General features: G+C 40.3%; 1 protein-coding gene and 1 pseudogene across 7 annotated transcripts; one reads left to right on the plus strand and one right to left on the minus strand.

Moving 5' to 3' along the window:
• Window positions 1-7,202: 7,202 nt before the first annotated feature.
• On the plus strand, window positions 7,203-9,302 carry LOC309711690 (beta-1,3-galactosyl-O-glycosyl-glycoprotein beta-1,6-N-acetylglucosaminyltransferase 3-like; annotated as a pseudogene). The gene has a single exon. The product of its transcript is annotated as a beta-1,3-galactosyl-O-glycosyl-glycoprotein beta-1,6-N-acetylglucosaminyltransferase 3-like (transcript).
• An 87-nt stretch (window positions 9,303-9,389) lies between these two features.
• On the minus strand, window positions 9,390-23,230 carry bnip2 (BCL2 interacting protein 2; the record flags this gene model as incomplete). Of its 6 annotated transcripts, XM_082542132.1 has the most annotated exons (12): window positions 22,209-23,229; window positions 19,331-19,426; window positions 19,143-19,210; window positions 14,948-15,124; window positions 13,359-13,541; window positions 12,662-12,764; window positions 12,456-12,587; window positions 12,243-12,329; window positions 12,055-12,153; window positions 11,449-11,484; window positions 10,847-10,874; window positions 9,390-10,200 (listed from the first exon to the last, which is right to left on the minus strand). In XM_082542132.1, the coding sequence occupies exons 1-11, from the start codon at window positions 22,571-22,573 to the stop codon at window positions 10,862-10,864; spliced, it is 1,359 nt and encodes a 452-aa protein (XP_082398258.1). In that variant the 5' UTR covers window positions 22,574-23,229. The 6 variants fall into 6 exon arrangements, 5 of the variants coding, with proteins under 5 accessions (XP_082398258.1, XP_082398255.1, XP_082398257.1 ...); XM_082542129.1 differs by lacking the exon at window positions 10,847-10,874 and having other exon boundaries at window positions 22,209-23,230; XM_082542131.1 differs by having other exon boundaries at window positions 9,390-10,874.
• Between the last annotated feature and the right edge of the window lie 29 nt (window positions 23,231-23,259).

Below are 23,259 nucleotides of genomic sequence, written 5' to 3' on the forward strand. Positions count from 1 at the left end.
GTTGGGCTAGTCCCCCACAGTTATGGCAGGTCTGCACAAACAAATATTGCTTGGTGATCATTTAACCAATGATCTACATCCTCCCCATTTAGCTGGTAGCACCTAACAAAACTAATTCACTCACAAGTCTCTAAACAGTGCTTCTTAACACAACTTTAACTTAACAATGTTTTTTTGCTCGGAGTAACCCCACACCTTAACATAACAGCAATTATGAAAAATGCAAATAGAAAGCATCATATTTCAACATACTGACAACAAACTGATTACACCTAAGGTATCCTAGTGTTTTCCATTTACGTGTATCTTGGGTTGGGTCTGCAGATGCGACCTGCATGTGTAGTGTATGGTGTCTGGTTCACAATGTTCTGGCCGGGCACCTGCACAGCAGGTTGGGGCTGAGGAGAGGATGTGTTTTGTGTGAATCTTCGTTTGAGCGTGTGTGTGACTGCGGTGTGAGTGTGGAACTGTCCATTGTAGAATGGTTAGTGTCCTGGCACTCAGGGTCATAGTCATGGAGTGGTGGTGGAGGCGGTTCTGCCACTGGGAGGATGTGGCGGCGATTCCTCCTGTAGGTTCTTCCATCGACCTGAATGATGTAGGATCGTGGCTCCTTGCTCTTCCTTTCCACAATTCCCAGCTTGTCGTAGCCTTTCTCTGTCTGCACGCGGACCACTTGTCCTTCTTGCAACAGCTGTAGCGTGTGACTGGACTTATCATAGTGACGCTTCAGTCTGAGTCTTTTGCCGCGAAGTCGGTCACGGATCTGTCCTGTGTCTTTTGCAATGGGTGCCAACAGCTTGCTGCACACAGGAATGCCCGCGCGTGTCTGACGAGACATGAGGCGTTCAGCAGGGGAGCCTAGTTGTGTGTCACGGGGAATGTTTCTAAGATTTAGGAGGTCAAGAAACACATCGGTTCCATCTCGGTGAGATTTTTCCATGAGCTGTTTTGCACTTCGCACTGCTCTCTCAGCAAGACCGTTTGACTGTGGAAACTCTGGGCTGCTGGTTGAATGGGTGAAGTCCCACTGTTTTGCGAAATCAACAAACTGTTGACTAGTGTATTGTCTGCCATTGTCAGTGAGGAGCGTGTGCGGTGTGCCATGAACTGAAAAGTGTCTCTTTTGCTTGGAAATGACCGCTGCTGTGGTCAAGTCACGGAGAAGGTCAATCTCAATCCATCCTGAATAGGAATCTACAAGGACCTGGTATTGTTTTCCATGCCAGGTAAAAATGTCAGCAGCCACCGTTGACCATGGGAGGTCTGGAACAGGGTGCAGTTGTAGCGGTTCTCTCTGCTGATGTGTCTTAGTGCTGTTACACACAGTGCAAGAGAGCAGCTCTTCTGCGATGTCTTTTGACATTGCTGGCCAAAAAATGACACTCCTAGCTCTGCGCTTGGTTGCTTCGGTACCTGGATGGCCTTTGTGTACGATGTTGATGTACTCTTTGTGCAGGGACTGGGGAATGACAGTTTTGTGGCTTTTCATGATGATCCCATCCTCCATGCTGAGCTCATCTCTATATGGAAAAAACGGAGCCAGAGCGGGCTGTACTTGGCTCTCTCTGCTGGGCCACCCTCGCTGAATGACTGTGCTGAGCGCTTGTAGCACATCATCTTGTGCTGTGTGCTGTCTTAGCTCCTCCAGGCGAGCAGTGGAGATGTAGCTCACTGTCATCACTTCATAATCAGTGTGTTCGACCAGGCAGTGTGACAGCGGGGCGAGCGGGGCTCTTGCAAGGGTGTCGGCTAGATACATGTATTTCCCCTTTTTGTAGACCAGACTGATGTCGTAACTCTGTAGTCGCAGTAACATCCTCTGGAACCAGGCAGGGGCGGCATGGATTGGCTTTTTCATTATGGTCACCAGGGGCTGGTGGTCAGTTTCAATGATTGTTGCTTTGCCATAGACATAATCTTTGAACTTTGTGTAGGCAAACACCACGGCGAGGAGCTCCTTCTCTATTTGAGCATATCGCGTCTCTGTGTCAGTGAGAGCACGCGAGGCGAAGGCCACCGGTCTGCCATTTTGCAAACACGCAGCGCCCAGCCCATAGCATGATGCATCACATGTCAGTGTGACTGGCTCCTTGACGTTGTAATACGCCAATACTGGCGGGCTGGAGAGGCATGATTTGAGGTGGTCGAAAGCCTCTTGGTGCTGTGGGAACCAGCACCACGCAGTCTCCTTGTGGGTTAGTTTCCTTAGGGGTGCGGCAATCTCACTAAGGTTCGGTATGTATTTCCCAAGGTAATTAACCATACCGAGGAAGCGCTGTAGCAACGTGACATCCATGGGCACCGGCATTGCTCCTATTGCTGTGGTTTTGGAGGGGTCTGCTTTTAGACCGTCCCTTGTGAAGATGTGGCCCACATATGTCACTTGATCTAGGCGAAATTTGCACTTGTCAGGGTTTAGCCTGAGTTTGATCTCTCGAGCACGTGTCAGCACTTTTTTCAGGTTGGCATCATGCTCGGCCACTCTGTGTCCTCCGATGATGATGTCATCCACAATGACCGAGCACGGGTAACCGGCAAACAGCTGTTCCATGGAGCGCTGGAACACCTCACTGGCTGAGTTGATACCAAAGGGCATCCGCAGAAACCTGTATCGCCCAAATGGGGTGCTGAATGTGGTCAGCATTGAGGATTTCTCGACGAGCCGTATTTGCCAGAAGGAGTTTTTTTGCATCTAGCACTGAGAACACTGTCGCTCCTGACATCTGTGCTGCCACTTCCTCAACGCTGCGCATTGGGTGATGGGGTCTTTTCAGTGCTGTGTTGAGGTCTTTTGGATTTATGCACAGTCTGATCTCATGCTTGTCTTTCTTGTGTGCTGCCACCATTGAGGACACCCAGTCAGTAGGCTCGGTGACTGGTGTTACAACGCCGATGCGTTGCATGCGTTCAAGTTCAGCTTTGACTCTTTCTTGCATCGCGACGGGGATGCGGTGGGCTGGACGGACGACAGGCTGTACATCAGGGTCTAGTATCATTGAGTATGTGACTGGAAGTTCCCCCAGTTCATCACTGAACAGGTCATGGTATTGTGTGAATATGTGGGAGCTGAAATCTGTGCTGCTTTCTGTGCTGATCTGGTGGACCTCAGGGCTCATTTTCACAATGCCCATTTCCATGCATGCTCGAAATCCTAGCAGCGGTTGCACTTCTCTATCCACCAAAAAGAAAGGCAACGTGTGACACTGCTTCTTTAAGCAACAAGGGAGTGTAACAGTTCCAGTGGTCTGAATTCTCGTGCCTCCATAGGTAACAAGGCTCACAGGATTCTCTTGTTTAACAGTCTGTCTTCTGCCATTCACTGTTTCGAAAGTCTTGAGTGACATGACATTGCATTTCGCTCCCGTATCTACTTTCATCTCTGTGGGCACGCCATTTATGTGTATTGTGACAAATCCCTCATCTTTTTTATTAGCTTTAGCGTGGATGCAGTCAATCTGTCTGTCAAGCTCTACACCATCCACGTAAAACGTTTCATCTTGAAGTGGTGGCTCACTCACTGTTAATTCGTTCACAAGCCGCCTTGCAGTCTGTCTGTTAGGGGCTCTGTGATGGCTGCGTGGTTTAGACTTGCAGCAACTTTTGTAGTGATTCAGTTTTTTTACAGTTGTGACACTGTTGTCCAAATGCTGGACACTTGTCTCGCTTGGCTGCCTCCACATTTGGAGCAATTGGTGACAGTCTGTGGGAATGAAAGGGGCTTAGGCTTGTGCTTGCTGTTCAGAATGGGCTTTACTGCGTCGACACTGGTAGCTTGTGTTGCTAGTGTCTTGCTGTTTTTTTCAGTCATTTCGTGTATTCGACACACCGAGATAGCTTTAGCAAGTGTTAGCTCGCTGTCTCTTAGCAGAGCCTTTCTCAACGTGTCGCTAATGACACCACAGACGATACGATCACTGAGCATCTCGTCAGTGAGGTCCCCAAAGTGACAACATTTAGCCTTGATCTTTAAATCACCGATGAATGATTCAAGTGTCTCACCTGGCTTCTGATTTCTGGTGTGGAATCTATATCTTTCCATCGTCCTGTTGTGTTGAGGATTGCAGATTTCTCGAAATTTTGCCTTCAAACACTCTGGATCCTCTCTGGACTCAGCGGCAGTGAGTATCTCTCCATCTGCACCAGCTGCGCGAATGGCAGGAGCATAAACGAACGAGCGTTCTCGTTCAATGGCGTCTGGTCCAGCAATATTCAGGAGAATGTAAGCCCTTGTCTTTGCCGGCTTGTCAGAGTGAGCTGCGGCGATGAAAATATCATACTCCCTTTCAAAAACACGCCACTTCTCGGCAATGTTCTCATCAAAAACCAGAGGGTCAGGTCTGCAAAATCCGTCCGCCATGATGGGGCGACTTCTTTTCTCTTTTTTGTTTTTTCTTTAGCGGCTAATCCGACACAGCGCACAATAAGCAGTGCGGTACCCCGACAGGGATATAAACATACGCGCTGGCGTGACGTCCGTACCGTCTTCTGACACCATGTAGCACTCTCGTGTGATGCGACGAGCCAATAATCACTCTCGATGTTCGTCCGCTGTAAAACTTTTAATGCGTACTCCAGCACATGACAAAACACACAGACCGCACCGGAAGAACAAAACTCCCCCCACCATACTATTCCGGTTGGGCTAGTCCCCCACAGTTATGGCAGGTCTGCACAAACAAATATTGCTTGGTGATCATTTAACCAATGATCTACAGTATTTGTTTCATATTAATTTAATTTTTCATCTAATTGTATATAATCTATTTGTGTAAGATTGTCAGTCCAAAGAGGGAGAGAGGAAAGAGGGGAACATGAGGAGAAAGTACAAGGTCAGGAAGAACCGGGTAAGAAGACAGACAGGGAACAGTGACAGGCACAACAGAAACTGTTAAACTGACAAAGAGAAAAAACCTGATCTTACTCACACAATCTGGAAGTTGTTTTCCCCCTATATTAAACCTGCTATGCAGAATCTGCAAAACCAACATAACATTATCATTGATTGGGGAGATTAAAATTAATGATATATTTTTATGTGGTTCAGCCACAACTCTACTTAAACCTCAGCCAGTAATAGGTAGGCCAACCTTTGGACCATCCGGTTGTCTGTATGACTGCCACAGTACGTACATCACATTTGCACACTATCAGAAAGTGCCAAACAGCCCTGGTGGAGTGAGGAGCTGTAGAGAGAAGCAGAGTGCTCTGTTTCTATTCTAAAAATGTTTTAAGCTTGTTTCAAAAGATTCTGTACTGCAGCTTTAAATGTTTTCCAAAAGCACACATACACTTATCAGTGTTTCTCAAACTTTTTACAGTGTGTACCACCTGATAAAATGTCAAGCTCTCCCAAGTACCACTATGAATGTATGAAACTCATAAATCTTACAACACAAAATTAGAATTATTAAATTAGTAAAATTAGTATCAGCAGTAAAGATTTTTTCATACATTATATACATTCTACCACAGGCAAAGTTGCCTCACTTTCATAGTTTTTTATTAATATTTTCTAATAATTTATTTGTAATATTTTTATTCTGTTTTGGGAGTATTTTTTTATGTATCCAAAAAATGCAGTCAGTTTACTTTTTACTCACTATGAGCATCATCCATTATTCTCCCCCAGTAATTAAGGTTAAGATATGTATTTTTTTTAATATTCCAATTCATTCTTCTTTTCCAGCATTTAAATAACCTTTATCAGATTTGATGGTTTTGCTACAGACTTTTCAAAAAAGTGTTTTGCATTTCTTTCACAAATGTGGGGATTAAATTGTGTTTAAATGTACAAAACAGTGATGTCATGTTTTGTGACGAGGACCCAGGCACAGAGTAATACTTACAATGATTTAAAAGTGTAATTTGTGATATTCGAGTTATTTAAGTAAATATCATGGCATTGATATGTAGTTTTTGAGATTTAAATAAATTATTATAAAGATTTATATTAAGAATTTTTTCATTGCCTTTAGTGAGGTGACGAGGAAACAGGAAGGCAGAGAAATGGAGTTACATGAAGCAAGGGTCCAAAAGCCATGCAGCATAAATAACTGAGCTATTGAGAAACATCGACTAAAATATCAGTCATGTAATATGTAAAAGCCTGTGGTTGTTACTGTGCCATTGTTTTCTTGAGTTTTTTTTTTTAATTTTATGATCAAAATGTTAATGCCTCAGATGCATCTAGAGCTCACCCTAACTGAGGTATGTATCATGGATGCACAGTATCAAGACGGACAAGTATTCAAAGTTAAAATGGTTAATGATCAAAAGAGAATGAAGAGTTAATTTGTTTTGGTAGGTTTCTTTCGACTTAAGGTGAATATTTCCTATATGAGGTGCCCGTATCTGTACAGTATATTACCATTTCTTAGACCACGTGAGTAATGTCTGAAAAGTTACAAGTTTGTGTGAATGTATATATTTTTTTCAACCTGATATTAAATTTGTAAGTGAAACTTGCATGATTTATTGTAAATAGAAATAAAATCTTTTCTAATTGATGCTATCAGTACACCTTGAAACACACCAGCGTGTTATAAACTATCATCCTGAAAATATCATCTGTTTGAATTTGCACTGGTGTATCAGTGACATCAGCACTACTGATGCTGTAAGAAATAGAGAGATATTTTTTAATGCGTATCTGCTCATTAGATTGTTTTATGTAGAAAAGAAGGCCAGCTTTGAGACTAGGTCACAGGCTGACAAGAAACTGCATGTTTTTTGTAGAGTATGAGCAACAGACAGAGTGAAACTAAGTTCAGACAGACCTTAGAAAGGGGAAGTTATTGCAAGCTGCACAGGAAGTTTTAGTGCACAGGCATATTAATAGATAAGACACAGAAAAGTGGAACTTTGCCATATGAGGAATGTTGGTATCGAAACTGTGTGATGTGTAAAGTACCAAAATAATATATGAGACATAGTTTATGATTCTAATGTTAGAGATCCTGCAACTGGCGTTTGGGCTGTGCAGGGGTCTCTCTCTTCCGGAAGATGATTGAATAAAAAGAAATATAGATGTTTTAATACACTATGAGTTGGTTTTCTCTGATCTATCATGGGGACAAAAGAAATAGATGTAATAGGCATAACCTCCCAGGTAATGTTTTTATTGTCTCCGCCTTAGCTTGACACACCTCCCCACGGTGCAGCCTCTCACCATTTAGTTGAATTGTAACCTGCACTGAAGACAAAGTCACCTGTGTGGCAGTCCCTTTCAAACAAGGATATGTATTTTACAAAGGGTCGTATGTTAAGAAATCTTTTTCTTACCTTGATGGTTTTGTTCCTTTCTTTTGCTCTTTGGAGATTTGGCTCTGAACAGTCACCGTCTGATCTGCAAATACCTCCTCAGTTCTCAGCTGATCTGCCTGGTTGTTCGACTATTATCACTGGTGATGTGAAAGGTAAGGAAGGTGAATTAGAAGGGCTTCTGTCATCCAGGAAAAAGAAGAATGTTTTTTCTGAGGACTTCTACATTAATGCAACAGTGAACTGTCAGGCTTACATTGAAGAAAGAGGTTTCATCACAGCTCCTCTCAGTGAGGAAGAGAAAGATTTCCCCATTGCATACTCCATGGTGATCCATGACAAGATTGAGATGTTTGAGCGGCTTCTACGAGCTGTTTATGCTCCTCAGAACATTTACTGTGTACACGTGGACCAGAACTCCTCTGCATCATTCATGAAGGCTGTGGCTGCGATTGCTTCATGCTTTCCTAATGTGTTTGTAGCCAGTAAATTAGAAAGAGTGGTATATGCCTCGTGGTTCAGAGTACAGGCAGATCTGAATTGCATGAAAGATCTGCTAAATACTCACATCAACTGGAGGTACCTGCTTAACACCTGTGGGACAGACTTCCCCATCAAAACAAACAGAGAGATGGTGAGGGCACTGAAGCTTCTCAATGGGAGGAACAGCATGGAGTCCGAGGTGACTTCTGGCTACAAGAAAGGTCGTTGGCAGTATCACCACAATATCACAAAGAGTGTTATCAACACAAATGTGAGGAAAAGTGCCCCACCAATCAGCATCCCCATGTTCTCAGGAAATGCCTACTTTGTGGTCACAAGAGCTTTTGTGGAACATGTGATGGAGGACAGAGAGGTTCAGAAGTTTCTGGAGTGGGAGAAGGACACATACAGCCCTGATGAGCACTTGTGGGCCACCCTGCAGAGGATGCCCTCTGTTCCTGGGTCAATGCCCCAAAATGGGAAGTATGACATGTCAGACATGCTAGCTTTGGCTCGGGCAGTGAAGTGGTCGTATTTAGCAGGAGATATGAATAAGGGAGCCCCATATTACCCATGCACTGGTGTTTACAGAAGAGCTATTTGTGTGTATGGAGCGGGTGACCTCCCATGGCTCCTGAAACAACACCACCTGTTTGCAAATAAGTTTGATCCAGAGGATGATGATGTTGCCATAAGGTGTCTGGAATCAGTGCTGCGTTTCAAAGCTTTAGGTCATGATCCACTGCCCACTAGGAAAATGTGACCATTGAGTAATACTTACAATGAATTAAAAGTGTCATTCATTATAAGTGAAGTTTGCGTTGTTTGTTGTAAGTAGAAAGTCCTTTCTAAGTTACACCCGTAGAAGATCCTGAGTTTTATTTTTGCCTTTAGTGGTTAAAAAGATAAGAATGTTGGGAGGTGTTGTAACAAAGCAAAGGGGTCTAATGCCTTGGTTTTTCAACAACTATGGAGAATTAGATTTTTTCAGATCAGCAATAATTTATACTAAAATGTCAGTCATGTAAATGTAAAATCCCGTGGCTGTCACTGTTCCTTGTCATTTTTGGTACTTCTTTCAAGCCTTCTTGTAGAGCTGTCAATAGTTTCTTGTCAGTGAAACCTGTAATTGCAGTGCCATCTAGTGGAGCTCAAATATGGCAGAAGAGACACGCAAAGGTGAAAAACATTGCTTAAAGTATGTCTATTAAACTTTCACAACAGATCATTTGAAATTCAAATCTTTTCTTTTTAAGTGTATTGTTTTTGTATTGTATTTTTTTTATATTGTATTTAAACAGAGGTTTCTCAAATTTTGTCCTTGCAATTACTAGGTAGTTAACTCAGCTCACATTGTCTCAAGCAAAAGTTTTAACCTAACTGAAAGCACATTTACTGCAGAACTACTGCATTAGGCTACATTTTTATTTCCATATAGACAATTAATAGCTGAGTGCACGTTGCCTTTTGTTTTTGTTCTTGTAAATTCTCATTTCCTGTTAAACATACTTTTGACCACTACAGAACTATTGTAGCGCAAAAACTATCTTGTTATTCCCAAAAATTTTGCATTACAAAAAAAAAAAAAAAAAAAAAAAGATCTAAAACTAATAATAACAACAATAATAAAAGATACAAAGCAATCAGATTGGATCCATGGCTTTACTTTGAAGGAAATGAGAAAATAAAGACCTACATCCTTGGTTCAGATAGTTTCTTTCGCAAGTGTTCACCCCCAACAAGCAAAAACAGTACATTCAAGTGAGGGGCCAAAAAAAAAAAAAAAAAAAAAAAAAAAAAAGATCGAGAAAAAGAAAAAAAAAGATAAAATAAAGACAAAGATTTCCTTTCCCCAGGCAGGATTTTAACAGAGAACATCAGCAGTGAACAGTGAACAAGATGCCATTAAACGTGTTCTATCCAATGCCACTCAGTGAGTCAGTGACCTAATACGCAGTTTAAAATCAGATCCATCATAAAAATATATTAATTTATTTCCTTTGACACCTTTTGAATATAAATATATAATTTTAAATGTAATAAAGTAGAACATGCATCAACCACTTGTAACAAGAGTGCCTCAAATAGTGTACATACACCAGTAGCTACAGGGAAACCAATGCGCTTAGTTTGACATGAGATACAGGAGTAAATAAAAAAGGATTAAAAAGTTTATGACAGCATGTGGACAAAGTGCTGCAGATCAAACTGGTTGACACAGAAATGCAGCACAAAAACAAAAACAGTTCCAACATGTAACAGGCAGCATCATGTCAAAAAGGCACTTTCTTGATGCAAAGAAGCCTCCAGTCCCATCACCCAGAAAACAAACATGAATGGCTGCAGTCCTCAACATTCTTCACCGTTCCTTTCCACGTCTCGAAGCGTGAGCCAGGTCACTCCGGGACAGTAGCAGCTGCGCTCTCCGTTTTGCCGTGCATGTCCTGATCGATTCTGCACACAAGTTTAGTGGTCATTAAAACTGTACAAAATCTGTAACACTATCAAAATGGGATTTTTTGGTGTCAGGATTATTTCTATACACAGGAATGTATAAAAATGATCAGACTCACTAGACCAGTTTGCCCAAAAAAAAAAAAAAATTTAAAACGCTAAAATATATACAAATCCCAATTTGTATATTGTATATACACATGTATATATTTTGTATACATGCAACTTCTTAAAATGTCTGATCAGTACAAAGATCAGTACCAGCTGTATCGTTAAAAGTTTCCTGTTTCCATTGAAAAGTGAAAAATTTCTACTTTGGCTTCTACTTTAGCAGTAAAAATACATTAAATATTGCCAGAAAAGCCTTTGTCTTGCTGAATACCATCTCTTCCTGAGTGGTCATTACTGAATCAACAATAAGCAGAATATTAAAACTGAAAGAAGTGGCAATTACCAAAAATCAGTGGGCAGCGGGTAAGCAGTGAGTCATGCAAAGAGCTGTGAGAATGAACAAACCGTGTGTTCAGTGAGAGCCAGTTACTAAACCATGTGAGGCCACGGCTGCAGTGCCACCAAAAACCACAGTGACTAAGGCGAGCTACTTCCTTACTTGACCCCATTCATTTGTACACACGAACAAACTTACCAAACACCAACCTCCTCAAAATAAGAGCCTGTTTTTCACAAGATAAATGCAAGTAAGTGCAACTTAATGCCCTGGCTTTTTTTACCTTAACAAGCAGCAACACATTCAGCTTCCTTGAAACCTTATCTTCATGTAGCTTGTGAAGTTATGACTTGTGACAGCAAGTATGAGCTGTGAGCAAGCACGCTCTGCGGCTTAAAAAAAACAAACAAAACTAAGTGCTGAATACAATTTTAAGGTAGCTTTGAGGTAATAAATGTAAATGCAATAGTCTTTTGGGGATGATCTTCACAAAAGTGGCTCAGAAAATCTATTTAGCTGGTTAAATAATCACCAAGTCACCTATTTTTTGGAGACCAAAAAATGTACTCTCAATCTGTTAATTAGGAAGGTAAATCCTGAATCAAATCAGATGAACATGTGGGGAGTTGAAGAGGAAAGCTGTTGATTCGGGACAAGCAGTAACTAAAAATCATCCAACTATGAAAATGAAAGAAAGTTAGGTGTCTTGGTGCATTTCTGAAAGCCAACTCATCATTTCTCTGTTAGTTTTATGAAATGCAGAAGATGCGGAAGCTGACCCTGGGTGAAAGTGCATATACCTTTTACGGCTTTTCCTATTTTTTTCCTCGTCAAACCTTAAGAAGGGGGCAGGGAAATCGGGTTAGGCAGAAGAAGAAACACACAGCCGACAGCAACCACACATCCAAAAGAGAAAAACATTTTACTGAGTTTCACTGAGTCAAGATGAGTTATTTGTGCTGCCTTTTTAAATGCCGTGACGATACAAGATTTGTCACGTGCAGAGCCTCAAAGAAGAAGACAGCATGAGTAATTTGTAGTGCAGCTCAATAATTATGCATATTAGCAAAGAAATGAAGACTACGATATTTAACAGCAGCTTATAGAATACTTACAAAACAACAACCTAAGCTGTGTATACACTGGAAGCAATATGTAGTGACGTGGCAATAAAACATTGCCATTGTAACATGGGATCATGCATATATGATGATGATAATAATAATCATAATCATAATAATAATAATAGTAATGCTTATGGGCTTTGGGCAGACTGTATCTCCTGTATAATGACGCAGTGTGCACATTTAGGTCAGTGGGACACAGCTAACTTACGGCCTACCCTTGCCACGAGGAAAACCACTATAATGCAACACAGACATCAGTGCTACAAACACCATACTTACTGTTTGATACAATCTGGTATGGACACATACTCCATTGGAACCAGGTCAGCAAGGTCTGACAAGCTGTACACGTACTTGATTTTCTGACTAAATTTGGAGCTGTGAAAAAGAAATCAGAAACATTCAGAATAAAGAGATTACACCACGAATGTCTTTGACTTGTGATTACCTTTTTACATTACAGTTACCTTATGAAAGGTTTGGTGAGTGCCAGCAGGGTGCGAATGAACCAAGAGGGGTGTACGATTATCAAGGATTTCAGATTCTTCCGTAGCCTGTACAGAAGAGTGAGGACAGGTGTTACGATCTGATGCTTATTTGTCTGAAGTGACCCAAATATCTATGTTCTCATATTGTCTGTCTTTTAAAAACCAGTTTTCCAAGTTGTGCAACTCACTCACCTCCTATCAATCTGCTGATAGCACTTTCTAAGCCAGCCAACAGTTGGCATCTTCTTACGAGAGGTCGCCCCGTTTAAATACACAATCATATAGTTCTCAGCAACCAAAAGCTCCAGTGTGCCAATGACGTACCTGAAACAAGAATATTGCATTTGACACAGCTCTCTAAAATGTGCGAAGGAACTAAATTTCAAATAAAAACTCACTTGAATAAATTCTCCATGATGTATCTGTAATTTGGCTGATTGCTCTCCGGCATAAAGCACACAGCAAACACAATTACGGCATTCAAACCGTCTCCATAGTAACCTGCAATGAGAGATTCAAACGCCACAAAGTCATTTTTAATATTTAAAAAAAAAAAAAAAGGAATTCATACTGTGAATACACACAAGCTGATTGAATCATGTCAAACGTGTACCGGCAATACAGTTTATTCATCCACTGCTGCTACCAAAGAACCGATCGGATAAAATATGAGCCAATCATAACATTGTTTTGGGCTTACTGTGTCTATAAGATTAATTAGCATGCCATTTGTTCTTTGCTCTGGTGGGAGGAGCCAGACTATGGCTTTGATTGTGTCATCACTGGATTTAACCGTTAATGAAGCCATAATCTTGTGAATCAACGTTTTGTAAAAGTGTAACCTCTGTGATGAAAGCTTTTTAAGCCTCAAGCTGGGGCAGATATACCTAAGTGTCTTTGTTGTCAGATTTCACCGATGACTCTATAAATGTAGTTTTCATGTCCTGGCTGCAGCTGGAATTAAGATTAGGAATCACTCATAATTTATTTAGAGAGGCCCTTAAAAATAATACTTCTAATAAGTACAGTGAGATGCTGCCAAATTGTATGTAAAGTTTCAAGACTTGCTACTAGAGGTACTTCAATGGTACTGGCCTCCATGGCTGATGACTCTCTTGTAAGGTTCAATGGCCTTCATGTCCACTCTGTGTTCCTGGTCTCCAATACGAAGCATCTTCCAGCGTCGACTGTCTTCCCTCTCCTCTGAGGCTGAATACTCGTGAACTGACTCCACGCCTTTCTGTAGTAGTTCTGTGGGTTTTGGCTTAGGAAGATCATCTGAAGGAGAAGAGGCAAGTTAAACTAACAACTTGAATGCTGCAAACTTAACACATGATTCAAATCAGATTCCTTTTGGTCAAATGTGATACAATTTTGAGATCACTCGATAATTCGTATTTTAAATTTCAAATCATATGCACATTTATTTTCTTGCTTTAATCTTGTGTATCTTGAGGGATGTTCTTTCTCTGAATCAACACCAACATTCACATCCTCAATTCCATACGCTCACTTCACTTTTTCTGGGGAGAAAATTCATAATTTCCTGTAGGAAAGCAAAAGCAAAACACACTTCTACTGTAGAGTGCTGCATTTGCTCAAATGCCCAAGGATATCTGAGGATCGTTTGTAAGATTTACAGCATAGCTGCATGATGTGCAGAATGTCAAGTTCATCATGCAGACATCAAGGAAAGTACTCACATGATCACATGATATCAAGCATGCAACAAGCAAATCAAAACTTATGAAACCGTGAGATTAAATCAAACGGACAAACTTGAGTGTGTTTTCTGTGAAGAGGACCAAAATGTTCTTAATTTAATTTAATTCTAATTGTCTGGTCTCATGTCTTGTTTGATTTTGGAACAATATAACTTAATACAAGTTTAATTTAAGTTTTATGCTTAAGGCATTTACTCTTTTATTACTGTGTTAAGCAACTGCGGCAAATCAATTTTCGTGCAGAGATCAATGAAGTTTTCTTGTTCCAGTAGTTATTCTCTGAAATTTGAATGCTTTTAAATTGTGACTCACTGAATAACTGATAATCAAACAGGACAAAATGGCCAACAATTTCACCATTAAGTGATAACCTGCTATTGTTTACTCAAGCAGGAACAATTGAAAGAAAGGGGGAGATGAATCAAATATATTAAGTAAAAATGAAAAGGTATGAAATATGGTGGGGAGGAACAAACCAAACGAACAAAAATGAAAAACAACCAAAAAAAACATCTTGATTTGTTTGAAAAATAAAAAGACAGCTGTCCAAAAGATCTTACCACAAGGAACAGAGAAACCTGTTGCTGGCCTGCAGCCTGTTTCCAGGCAGAGAATGGAAACAATTCTTCCAAGTGAAAAAGAGGAAGGCAGCAGTGTGGAAACAAAAAACAACAAAGCATATTTTAACCACACTGCAGGCAGTCAGCTGCCTAAGCAAACCTGTAAAAAATACAGGAAGAAAAAAAAAAAAACACATGGACGCAAGAACCCAGATATTAAAAAAAAAGACCGGAGAACTTCTGTTTGTTGTGAAAATAACATCCCAACTAGACCTCATCTAAAAGATGATGTGTAACATCTGCCTTTAAATAAGCAAAGTGAAACAATGAGGGTTAAAGGATAATACCAGAAGTACCAGACCAATATTTTTAATTATTTTTAATTATATATAATTCCTACCTTCCCATTCAAATTCATTGCTGTTGTCCGAGGGCGTGTCCATGTCACTGAGGTCTAGCTCTGTGCTTTCATCCAGCTCGTCAGAGAGAAGAGAACCTTCACTGCGGTCAAGAGTGAGACTGATGTCTGGAGCTGCAAGTTTTTTCTTAGTCTTCTTGCCATGATTCACTGCGTAGCCTAGGGTAGGATGTCAAATCAATAATGATTATACGGTCTACTGTGAGAACAGCTTTTTGAAAGGTTCAAGCTTTTTCAGGTCAGAGATAACACAGTGATTACATGTGGTGAGCAGTTCTTTTCTGGTGCGTCTCTTATTTAAGTAGGGATTGGAATCATGGGTTGGTAGGAAGAGGCATTTTAACCTATTGCATAGGCAGTATTCTTGTTGGTACTTATTTTAATGTGTGTGTGCATTTCAACTAAAAGTGAATGCAGGGCTTTTCATTTTGACAGTATTTTTCATGTGCAGTCTTACCAGTTTTCCTTATAAAAGAAATTATAAAAACTTTCTACTGCTAATACCAAAAAAGATCTATTTTAAATTGGTATTTAAAGACAGAAACGGAAGAGCAAATTTAAGAATTTATGGAGGGAAAATATCCAATAATAGTTAGAAATATGCACTAAAATATGCTATAAAAATTATTTTTTGAAACTGGCTCAGAGAAATTAGTCCATGTATTCATACTGGGGAAATGAAACTACTGTAATGCTCTATTTGGCAGATTATCCAAATCATCAGTAGCTTGTTCAGAATGCAACCAGAACCTTCACACATACTTGTAAATTTGAACATATTACCCAAATTTTGAAGTGCCCCCAGTTCAGTACGGAATTTACTTTAAAATGCTTCTATTAGTTCATAAAGCCCTCAATGGTTTGGCTGAACAGTAGATCTCTGACTTCCTCAGTATCTATAACCCTCTCAGGCCATCAGGTGCAGACATTTTAATGGTTCCAAACATCTTGGATATTTGGCACACAGAGCAGCAGATGCAGATGGGGATCGAACCACCAACTACCTGATTAGTAGATTAGCCTGCTCTACCACCTGGCTGTAGCTCAGCACAAAGTGTGTGTGTTACCTTGTATTTCTTTGTCAAGTTTTTTTTATTTTTTTTATTTTTATCTTTTATGACATTGAGTTTACATGTCATGAAATGTGCTATATGAATAAAATTGAAATCGACATTAATGATATTGTTTATATACTCATAACAAAAAGGAAATCTCTTTTCCAAATTTCTATAGCAATGAAAGCAGAACTGACAATGCCAGGGATAATGATTACTAAAGTATTTAATTAGCTCCAGAGCCAGTTTAATACTATGCTTTGGTACTTCACAGAGCTTGTTTATGAAAAAATACTTTTCAAATACTTTGAAGTTCAGCCAACACTAATGTGAAGCTTGGCTGGTATAGAAATTAAGTGACACTTTCAACATTACAGTCTTTTAAAATGGAAATTTTGGTTTCAGCGAACATCATTCCACTGCAGCTTGGCAAAGAAATATCACGGTATAATTTGAAGCATGTGCGGTAACGATATATATATCGCGATATATTCTTTTCTTCTGTATAACGTATTTTTACACACCATTGGGCACACTTAAAATCATTTAATTTTCTCAAAGATCAACAGTGTGCCTTATGTATGAATTCTGGTTGTGGTTACCGACCTCAAACAGATTTTATGTAGTACATGGCGTGCAGAAATCTGTCAAAAATGTTTCAGTACGACTTTGGTAAGCTATGAAGGCGCACCGCTTGATGGATTGCCGGAGCATTACGGCTGCCGTAGTGAGGAGCCTTGCGGAGTAATCTGGGTCCAAAACTCTGTCTGCTTCAGGTCCCAAAGTCAAACAAACACTGCAGCATCACTGAGAGTTAAAAACTGTCTAAATTCTTTCACCTTTAATAAAATGATCAGCGTTGCTGCTTTACCAGGTGTAATAATTACGTTTAACATCCAGGCATCCATGAAAACAGAATTTATTTTTAACAGAGTTAGAAGTTAGCAGGAATGTCACTACCCGATCGGTACCGGAAACCCGATCGGTACCCCGCATGCGCGAAAGGTATCTACTTCCGGTCGTAGCGTTTTACGATAGTTATGGGTCAGAGTATCTGTTAAGATGTTAAGAATAACAAGTATATCTTAAAATGTTTGCAATAATGAAGCATTTCAGTACAATGTAGACAAAAACGAAAAATAAAAAGAAAGTTACGGATCAGGACTCCCCGATCCTTACTGCGCATGTGTAAAGTCTGACCGTACAAATCGGGTCTACCCGATCCGTACCGCGCATGTGCAGATGTTTTCTTTTTCTTCTGTTCGTTTAATGGCAGTTTACTCCCCAGTGTACGAGGATACCGCCACCTGCTGACGGAGCGAATAAACCCTATTATAGGGCAGCACGGTGGCACGGTGGTTAGCACTGTTGCCGCACAGCAAGAAGGTCCTGAGTTCAATTCCACCATCAGGCCGGGGTCTTTCTGTGTGGAGTTTGCATGTTCTCCCCGTGTTTGCGTGGGTTCTCTCCGGGTACTCCGGCTTCCTCCCACGGTCCAAAGACATGCAGCTTGTGGGGATAGGTTAATTGGATAATCCAAATTGCCACTAGGTGTGAATGTGTGAGTGAATGCGAGTGTGAATGGTTGTCTGTCCTTGTGTGTTAGCCCTGCGACAGACTGGCGACCTGTCCAGGGTGTACCCTGCCTCTCGCCCTATGACAGCTGGGATAGGCTCCAGCGCCCCCCGCGACCCTGAAAAGGATAAGCGGAAGCGAATGGATGGACAAACGTGTGTTAAATCTGATTTAGCGATAGTCGAGTGTGTTTATGCTTGTCTGTGAGGAGAGGATTGTTGGAATAGTGATGATGATGTGCGCTATCACTGTCAATTGTCAGTAAACACTTAATCTGGCTGATGAATCTACACGTGAGATATTACAAAGTCTGCATTATTAACTCTGTAATTAGGCACCATTCTTCTTATTTTACGGCGCTGTTGCTCAATCGGGGGACGCTCTCTGTTGAGGAGAAAAGCATGAATTTCTTTGTATACGGATTATCCATTGTTTAAATGTCCCGGGCAGTCGAAAAGGAGGCAGAGCTGTTGAGAAATGCTAGGAGCTAACTGGGCGCTAACCGTATCATTCAAATATATTGAATGTCGCAATGTTGGCAAAGAGAGGAAGTGACGGAAGATTTGCGCATGCGGGGTGCCGATCGGGTTTCCGGTACGGATCGGGTAGTGACAAGGAAGTTAGCTCGCTAGTTTCCACCTAAACATGATATTGCATGTTCTGACTGAGAGATCTCTGAAAAATTCAAACGTACAGCTCTGCTGTCATTTCCAACATAAATGAAGACAGAAAACTAAACAGCAGTGACTTTGTAGGGTTACTGAAGTTGAGCTAGCTGGTATATAGTGATGTGCTACGTGATCGCTAGCAAAACAGCTACGTTAGCATAACATTAGCACAGTGAAGCTGAAGGATGGCTGTTAACTTTTTTCCACTCGATAAATGTTAACGTGAGGGTTTCTGGTGGTTAGGGACATATACAATCACATGTCGGGATGCTGTAAACGGACCAAACTTCAGTCAGGAGAACATCTGAGATAATCCATTCACAATACGAGGTTAGTCATTAATATACTGCAACAACATGGAATAGAGCAGCTGCGAGAGAATTCAGCAAAAATTAATCAATGGTACGGAAGTCTAGGAAGTGCAGTTTTTGGCTTTCCCCGTATTCCAAAAGTGCTTAGTCTCTTTGCTATTACCGTCGCTCGACATAATTTGCAGATGATATTGTTTGCAGCCGCTGCGATGCTTTCGACCAAAACAGGCGCAGCTTGATGACACCATCAACATTCGCTATCGCAGTAAAGTCAAAATCTCTACCGTTGGCCAATTTTATATTGTTTCTACCGTATACCTTTTATACCGCCCACCCCTACCTGAGAGGATTTTGTACTAAAAAGACCACGTCAGAAATTACTCTTTTGATTTGTAAAACTCAGACTGCTCAGGCCTCAGTTTCAGCTGAATGCACATGAATTGAAGATCAACCAGTATCTCTTTTAACTTCCATATGGCCATGTGCATTTTAAAATGCAAGAACTTTGTTCTTCAGTGTTCTGTTTTTGACTGTAGCAATGCAAAGAACAGTATTGTGTTTTCATTACCAGAGTTTCCTGCCTCAGAAGCTTCTGCAAAAAGCTCATCTTCAAGCTCCTCTTCCTCTGGGAGAGGCCTAAGATTCATACAAAAGATAATGATACATTCAACAGATTCACGGTTAATGGGACTTTGAAAAACCCAAACATGTGATGCAAAGCTATGAAGCATGATATAAGTGCGATTGAGACAGTACCGTGGAAAGTCCTCATCCTGCCACTCTTCCTTAAGTTCAACTCCTTCCATTCTGAGGCGGGCTTCTGTTGTGGCAACTGACTCTTGACGTTCAAGGCTGGGAATGAAAAGGGGAAAAAGGTTGAACAATCTGTTATGGTTAACAATCTCTAACTGCTTGATTGTTGTCTTGCACTTGAAAATGTATCAAGATCAGGAGGAGGGCAAGCGGAAATTATCTGTGAAATCCAAACGTGTAATTGGGCATCTTAAAACAATGACTTGTTTAGTCTTAAAATGATTAAGGGGAAAATGCAGACGCACTCCTGATGTGCTGAAAGTAAGGCAATTTTTGTCCTTGGGCTAATACATCATCAATTAAAATCTTCAAAAAGTCAGTGTATAATAGGTACACTTGGCTACACAAAAGCACATGAGCATACACTGTACGAATAAAGAAGGAAGAACATCTGCCATAATAACTGGATTTATTCGAAACAAATCAATTCGATTTTAAATTAATAAGCTGACAAGTAATTTTACTTAAGCTATACTAATGCAAAAGGTACCCAACAAACCCAAAAAACAAAACAGTCCTCTAATACTCAAAATGCTGCCAACTTAAAGAACCAATATACGTTTACAGGTCTGTAGGTCCAAAATAAGGGTTGGCATTTTTGAGTAATTTTTGACCCCCAAGAACTGTAAGGAGGTGAAAAATATCTTTGACCCTTACAATGAAGGCACCAGAGCCTGCAAGTATTGATTCACCCACCAATATTACTTATAATTGCAAAACTAAAATCTTCTTTACATATCACTACTATGCATGTGTCACATTCATGTTTATTAAAGGAAATAATATCTAAAATATTGAACTCATAAAATAACTAACTATTGGTATTGATCCTAAAAATCCTATATCTGTCAGGCTACGTTTTCATTGCCAACAAAGTAGAGCAACTGTAAAGTGTGGGGTAAAAAGATTATGGAGATAAAAGCATGTTTTTGGACTGTATATTCAATATTGTGGCTTTTAATGATTAAAGCAACCTAAAAGGAAGTTTATCCTCATTGCCTGTTTTCAATTAATAAAATGTCTTAACATGAGACAAAAGTAATCATATGAAATAGATGTTTGAAAATCTCAGTTTCAGTAGCTTCTTAAAAAGCTTACAAGCTTGTGCTAAGGGCTTAGTTTATAAACCGACTGCTCACCAGTGCAGACCAATGGTATCTGTATCAATGTTGTACCAAGCTCCCTTTGATGCATTAATCATATAGACTGCGGAATTTGTACTTCCAGACACACAAACATTCTGGGCATTCAGTACTCAACATTTCATAATATGTCAGTTTAGCTGTCTACTTGTACATGGTGCTAATCCTCACATTACATCTGAAATCCAACTGCTACAGGAATGTAGTTTCCTGAGAGGGAACCATTGCAATCAATGCAAATGGAAGCATATAGAAAGAAATTAGCTACATTAAAAAGTCAAAAGGAAAAGATGACAGAAATTTTAAAGGTGTAATTATTATACTGAGCACAATAGAGAACTGAATTAATATGGATATCAGTGGGGGATGGTTCAACTATGGAAAAACTTTAAAGATGCAATGCTAATTTGTTTAAATAAAGCTCAAGGCAAAAGTAAATGTGTTACCAGTTAAGAAGTCATTTTTCATATTCATAATTTCAACATAAATGAAACAAATACAAGATTATTGTAAGTTTATCATTCTATCTACATTTATTTTTGCTGCGTTTTTCTGTTTTAGTTATGTGAAGGGTTGAAGTCTGTTACCATTCTTTATAGCTCCCTCCAAGTTAATATTCACAATACTTAGTTTAAAAATCCCTCAGGGGTGCAGAGCAAAGTGCACTAATGTCTGTAGAGAAAACCTTCAATTTCACATCTTAACAAGTTCAGAAGTTACCGTAGGCAAACCTTTGTAAATGACCAGTTTGGCTAAACTGAAACAGCTTTTTCTGAACTTAAGATCTGCAAAGTAATCTGATGGTCCTGAATTAGTTTTGGGATGGCTGGTTTCCAACAGTTTCTGGCAAGATGTTGAAAACAACTATTTTTAGAGCAAAGTACCAGTGCTACAAAGACGTAGATGAACTCTGAGGTTAAATGATGACATTTTTGGAAGTTAACTCCTGGACAAGCAATTTTCAAGATTACTGCAAAAAATGTAAAATAATAAATAAAAAACACACCTATAAGTACAATGTTTTAGAGTATCCACGCCATGTCAAGTTGCTTATTTTTTCCTGCATGAAAAAAACATTACTGACAAATATCTAATAAGAGAAATGGAATGAAGACACAAGAGTGATTGGCTCCCAGTAAGCAATATTTATTGACAATAATAGTTAAGGATAGGTGAAATCCATAGCTTTGACACATCTTTCTGCAGAGGATCGATGTTGTGCTAAAAAGTGACTCCTGATTTTTCCATGTTTCTTTTTTAATATGTAATATGAATTTTTAATGTCAATGAGACTTTCAACCTGAATAAATAAAAGGACATAAAAGTCACTCTTCCAAAAACTGATTTCAGTTTCTACCCTATGACAGGGATGCTTTTCTGGCTGAAAATGACTTCATTCATGAGAGACATGTCTGAGATATATTTCACAGACTGTAGGCCAATGATACGACGCTCTTTGGCACGCCACCGGAGCCTATCCCAACTGACACAGGGCCGTCAGACTACGCTATAACCAATACAAAGGCAGATAAACAAACAGTCACATGTACACCTAGGTCCACTTTAGAACCACCGACAAAACTATCGTTTGACTCTGGGAGAGACTAAACCATATCTGTGCTAATTTTCTCATAGTTTGCTTCTATGTAAGGAAAACACAAAAATGTCTAAATACACACCTTCCAGTGGCTCCAGCTGGTGAGCGTGGCTGGGGAACGCTCACCGGGGTAGAGCTTTTTCCTCGTTGCTTCTGCACATTGTCTGGAGTCTTCCTTTCTTGTGGCGTACCGCTTGTTTTGGTTAGACTGTCTTGAAACTCCTCTTCGCCCTTTTCTGCAGCAGAAGCTGTGCTATTTTGCAATTCGTCTGTTTCCTCGTCATCGCCTTCTCCCGATACACCGGATGATGACGGGCTGGAAGTCTGTCTGTTTCCCAAATCCTCAAGAGTCCTCCTGGGTGTGACAGTATCTGGGCTGCTATTGTTCAAATTCATATTACTTACACCCTTCAGCACCGCTTCACTCTCAATCACATCCGATGCCATAAGTTTCTCGGTTGTCCCGGTGGTACAGCAGATCAGAGTTAAAGAGTCTGACCGTGAAACGCTTTAATCACCGTTCAGCTCCTTGACCAACTCAACCAGAAAGAAAAATCTGACTTACACAACTTCTTTGGAAGTTTGTGGCTAACAGGATAGCTCTCGTCTGCTGCACAGCTAGCCCAGAGACGTGGCGCTAGCAGCTAGCTATGCCAACTAACAGCATATCTCATTAACCAAACAGTGTCAAATATCACGCGAAGTCTACAGATAGTCACCTTTTCTAAATGCGTCACGGTGTTAACTCAAGAGTCCTAAAGAGTTCTAGCTTTGCAGAAGCATAGGTGCGCAGTTATCCTACTTATCAGTTTCCTTCCTTCCTTCCTCCAAGTCCAGAGGGCTCTCCGGTGGACGTAACACATTCAGTCAGGCTAGCTTTGGGGTTAGCAAAGTTTAGCCACGACAAAACAAGCTTTGTATTCCAATTAACGCTGTCTATGAGCCAAAAAAGAAATAATTCGGCAGTCATCAACTACAGCTCAACGTAAAGACAGTCTTTTCTTGGACCCATGTTAAATACAAAGACTACTTCCTTTTAATTTGCCGACACACGAACCTCGGCAACTAAACGGCAGAAGTTAACCGTTTGCTAACAACGCCTTGCTCTATCATAGATATGCATACAGTTTATG

The sequence above is a fragment of the Aulonocara stuartgranti genome (assembly GCF_965226115.1).
Source record: "Aulonocara stuartgranti genome assembly, chromosome: 7".
In the NCBI taxonomy this organism is placed as follows: domain Eukaryota; kingdom Metazoa; phylum Chordata; class Actinopteri; order Cichliformes; family Cichlidae; genus Aulonocara; species Aulonocara stuartgranti.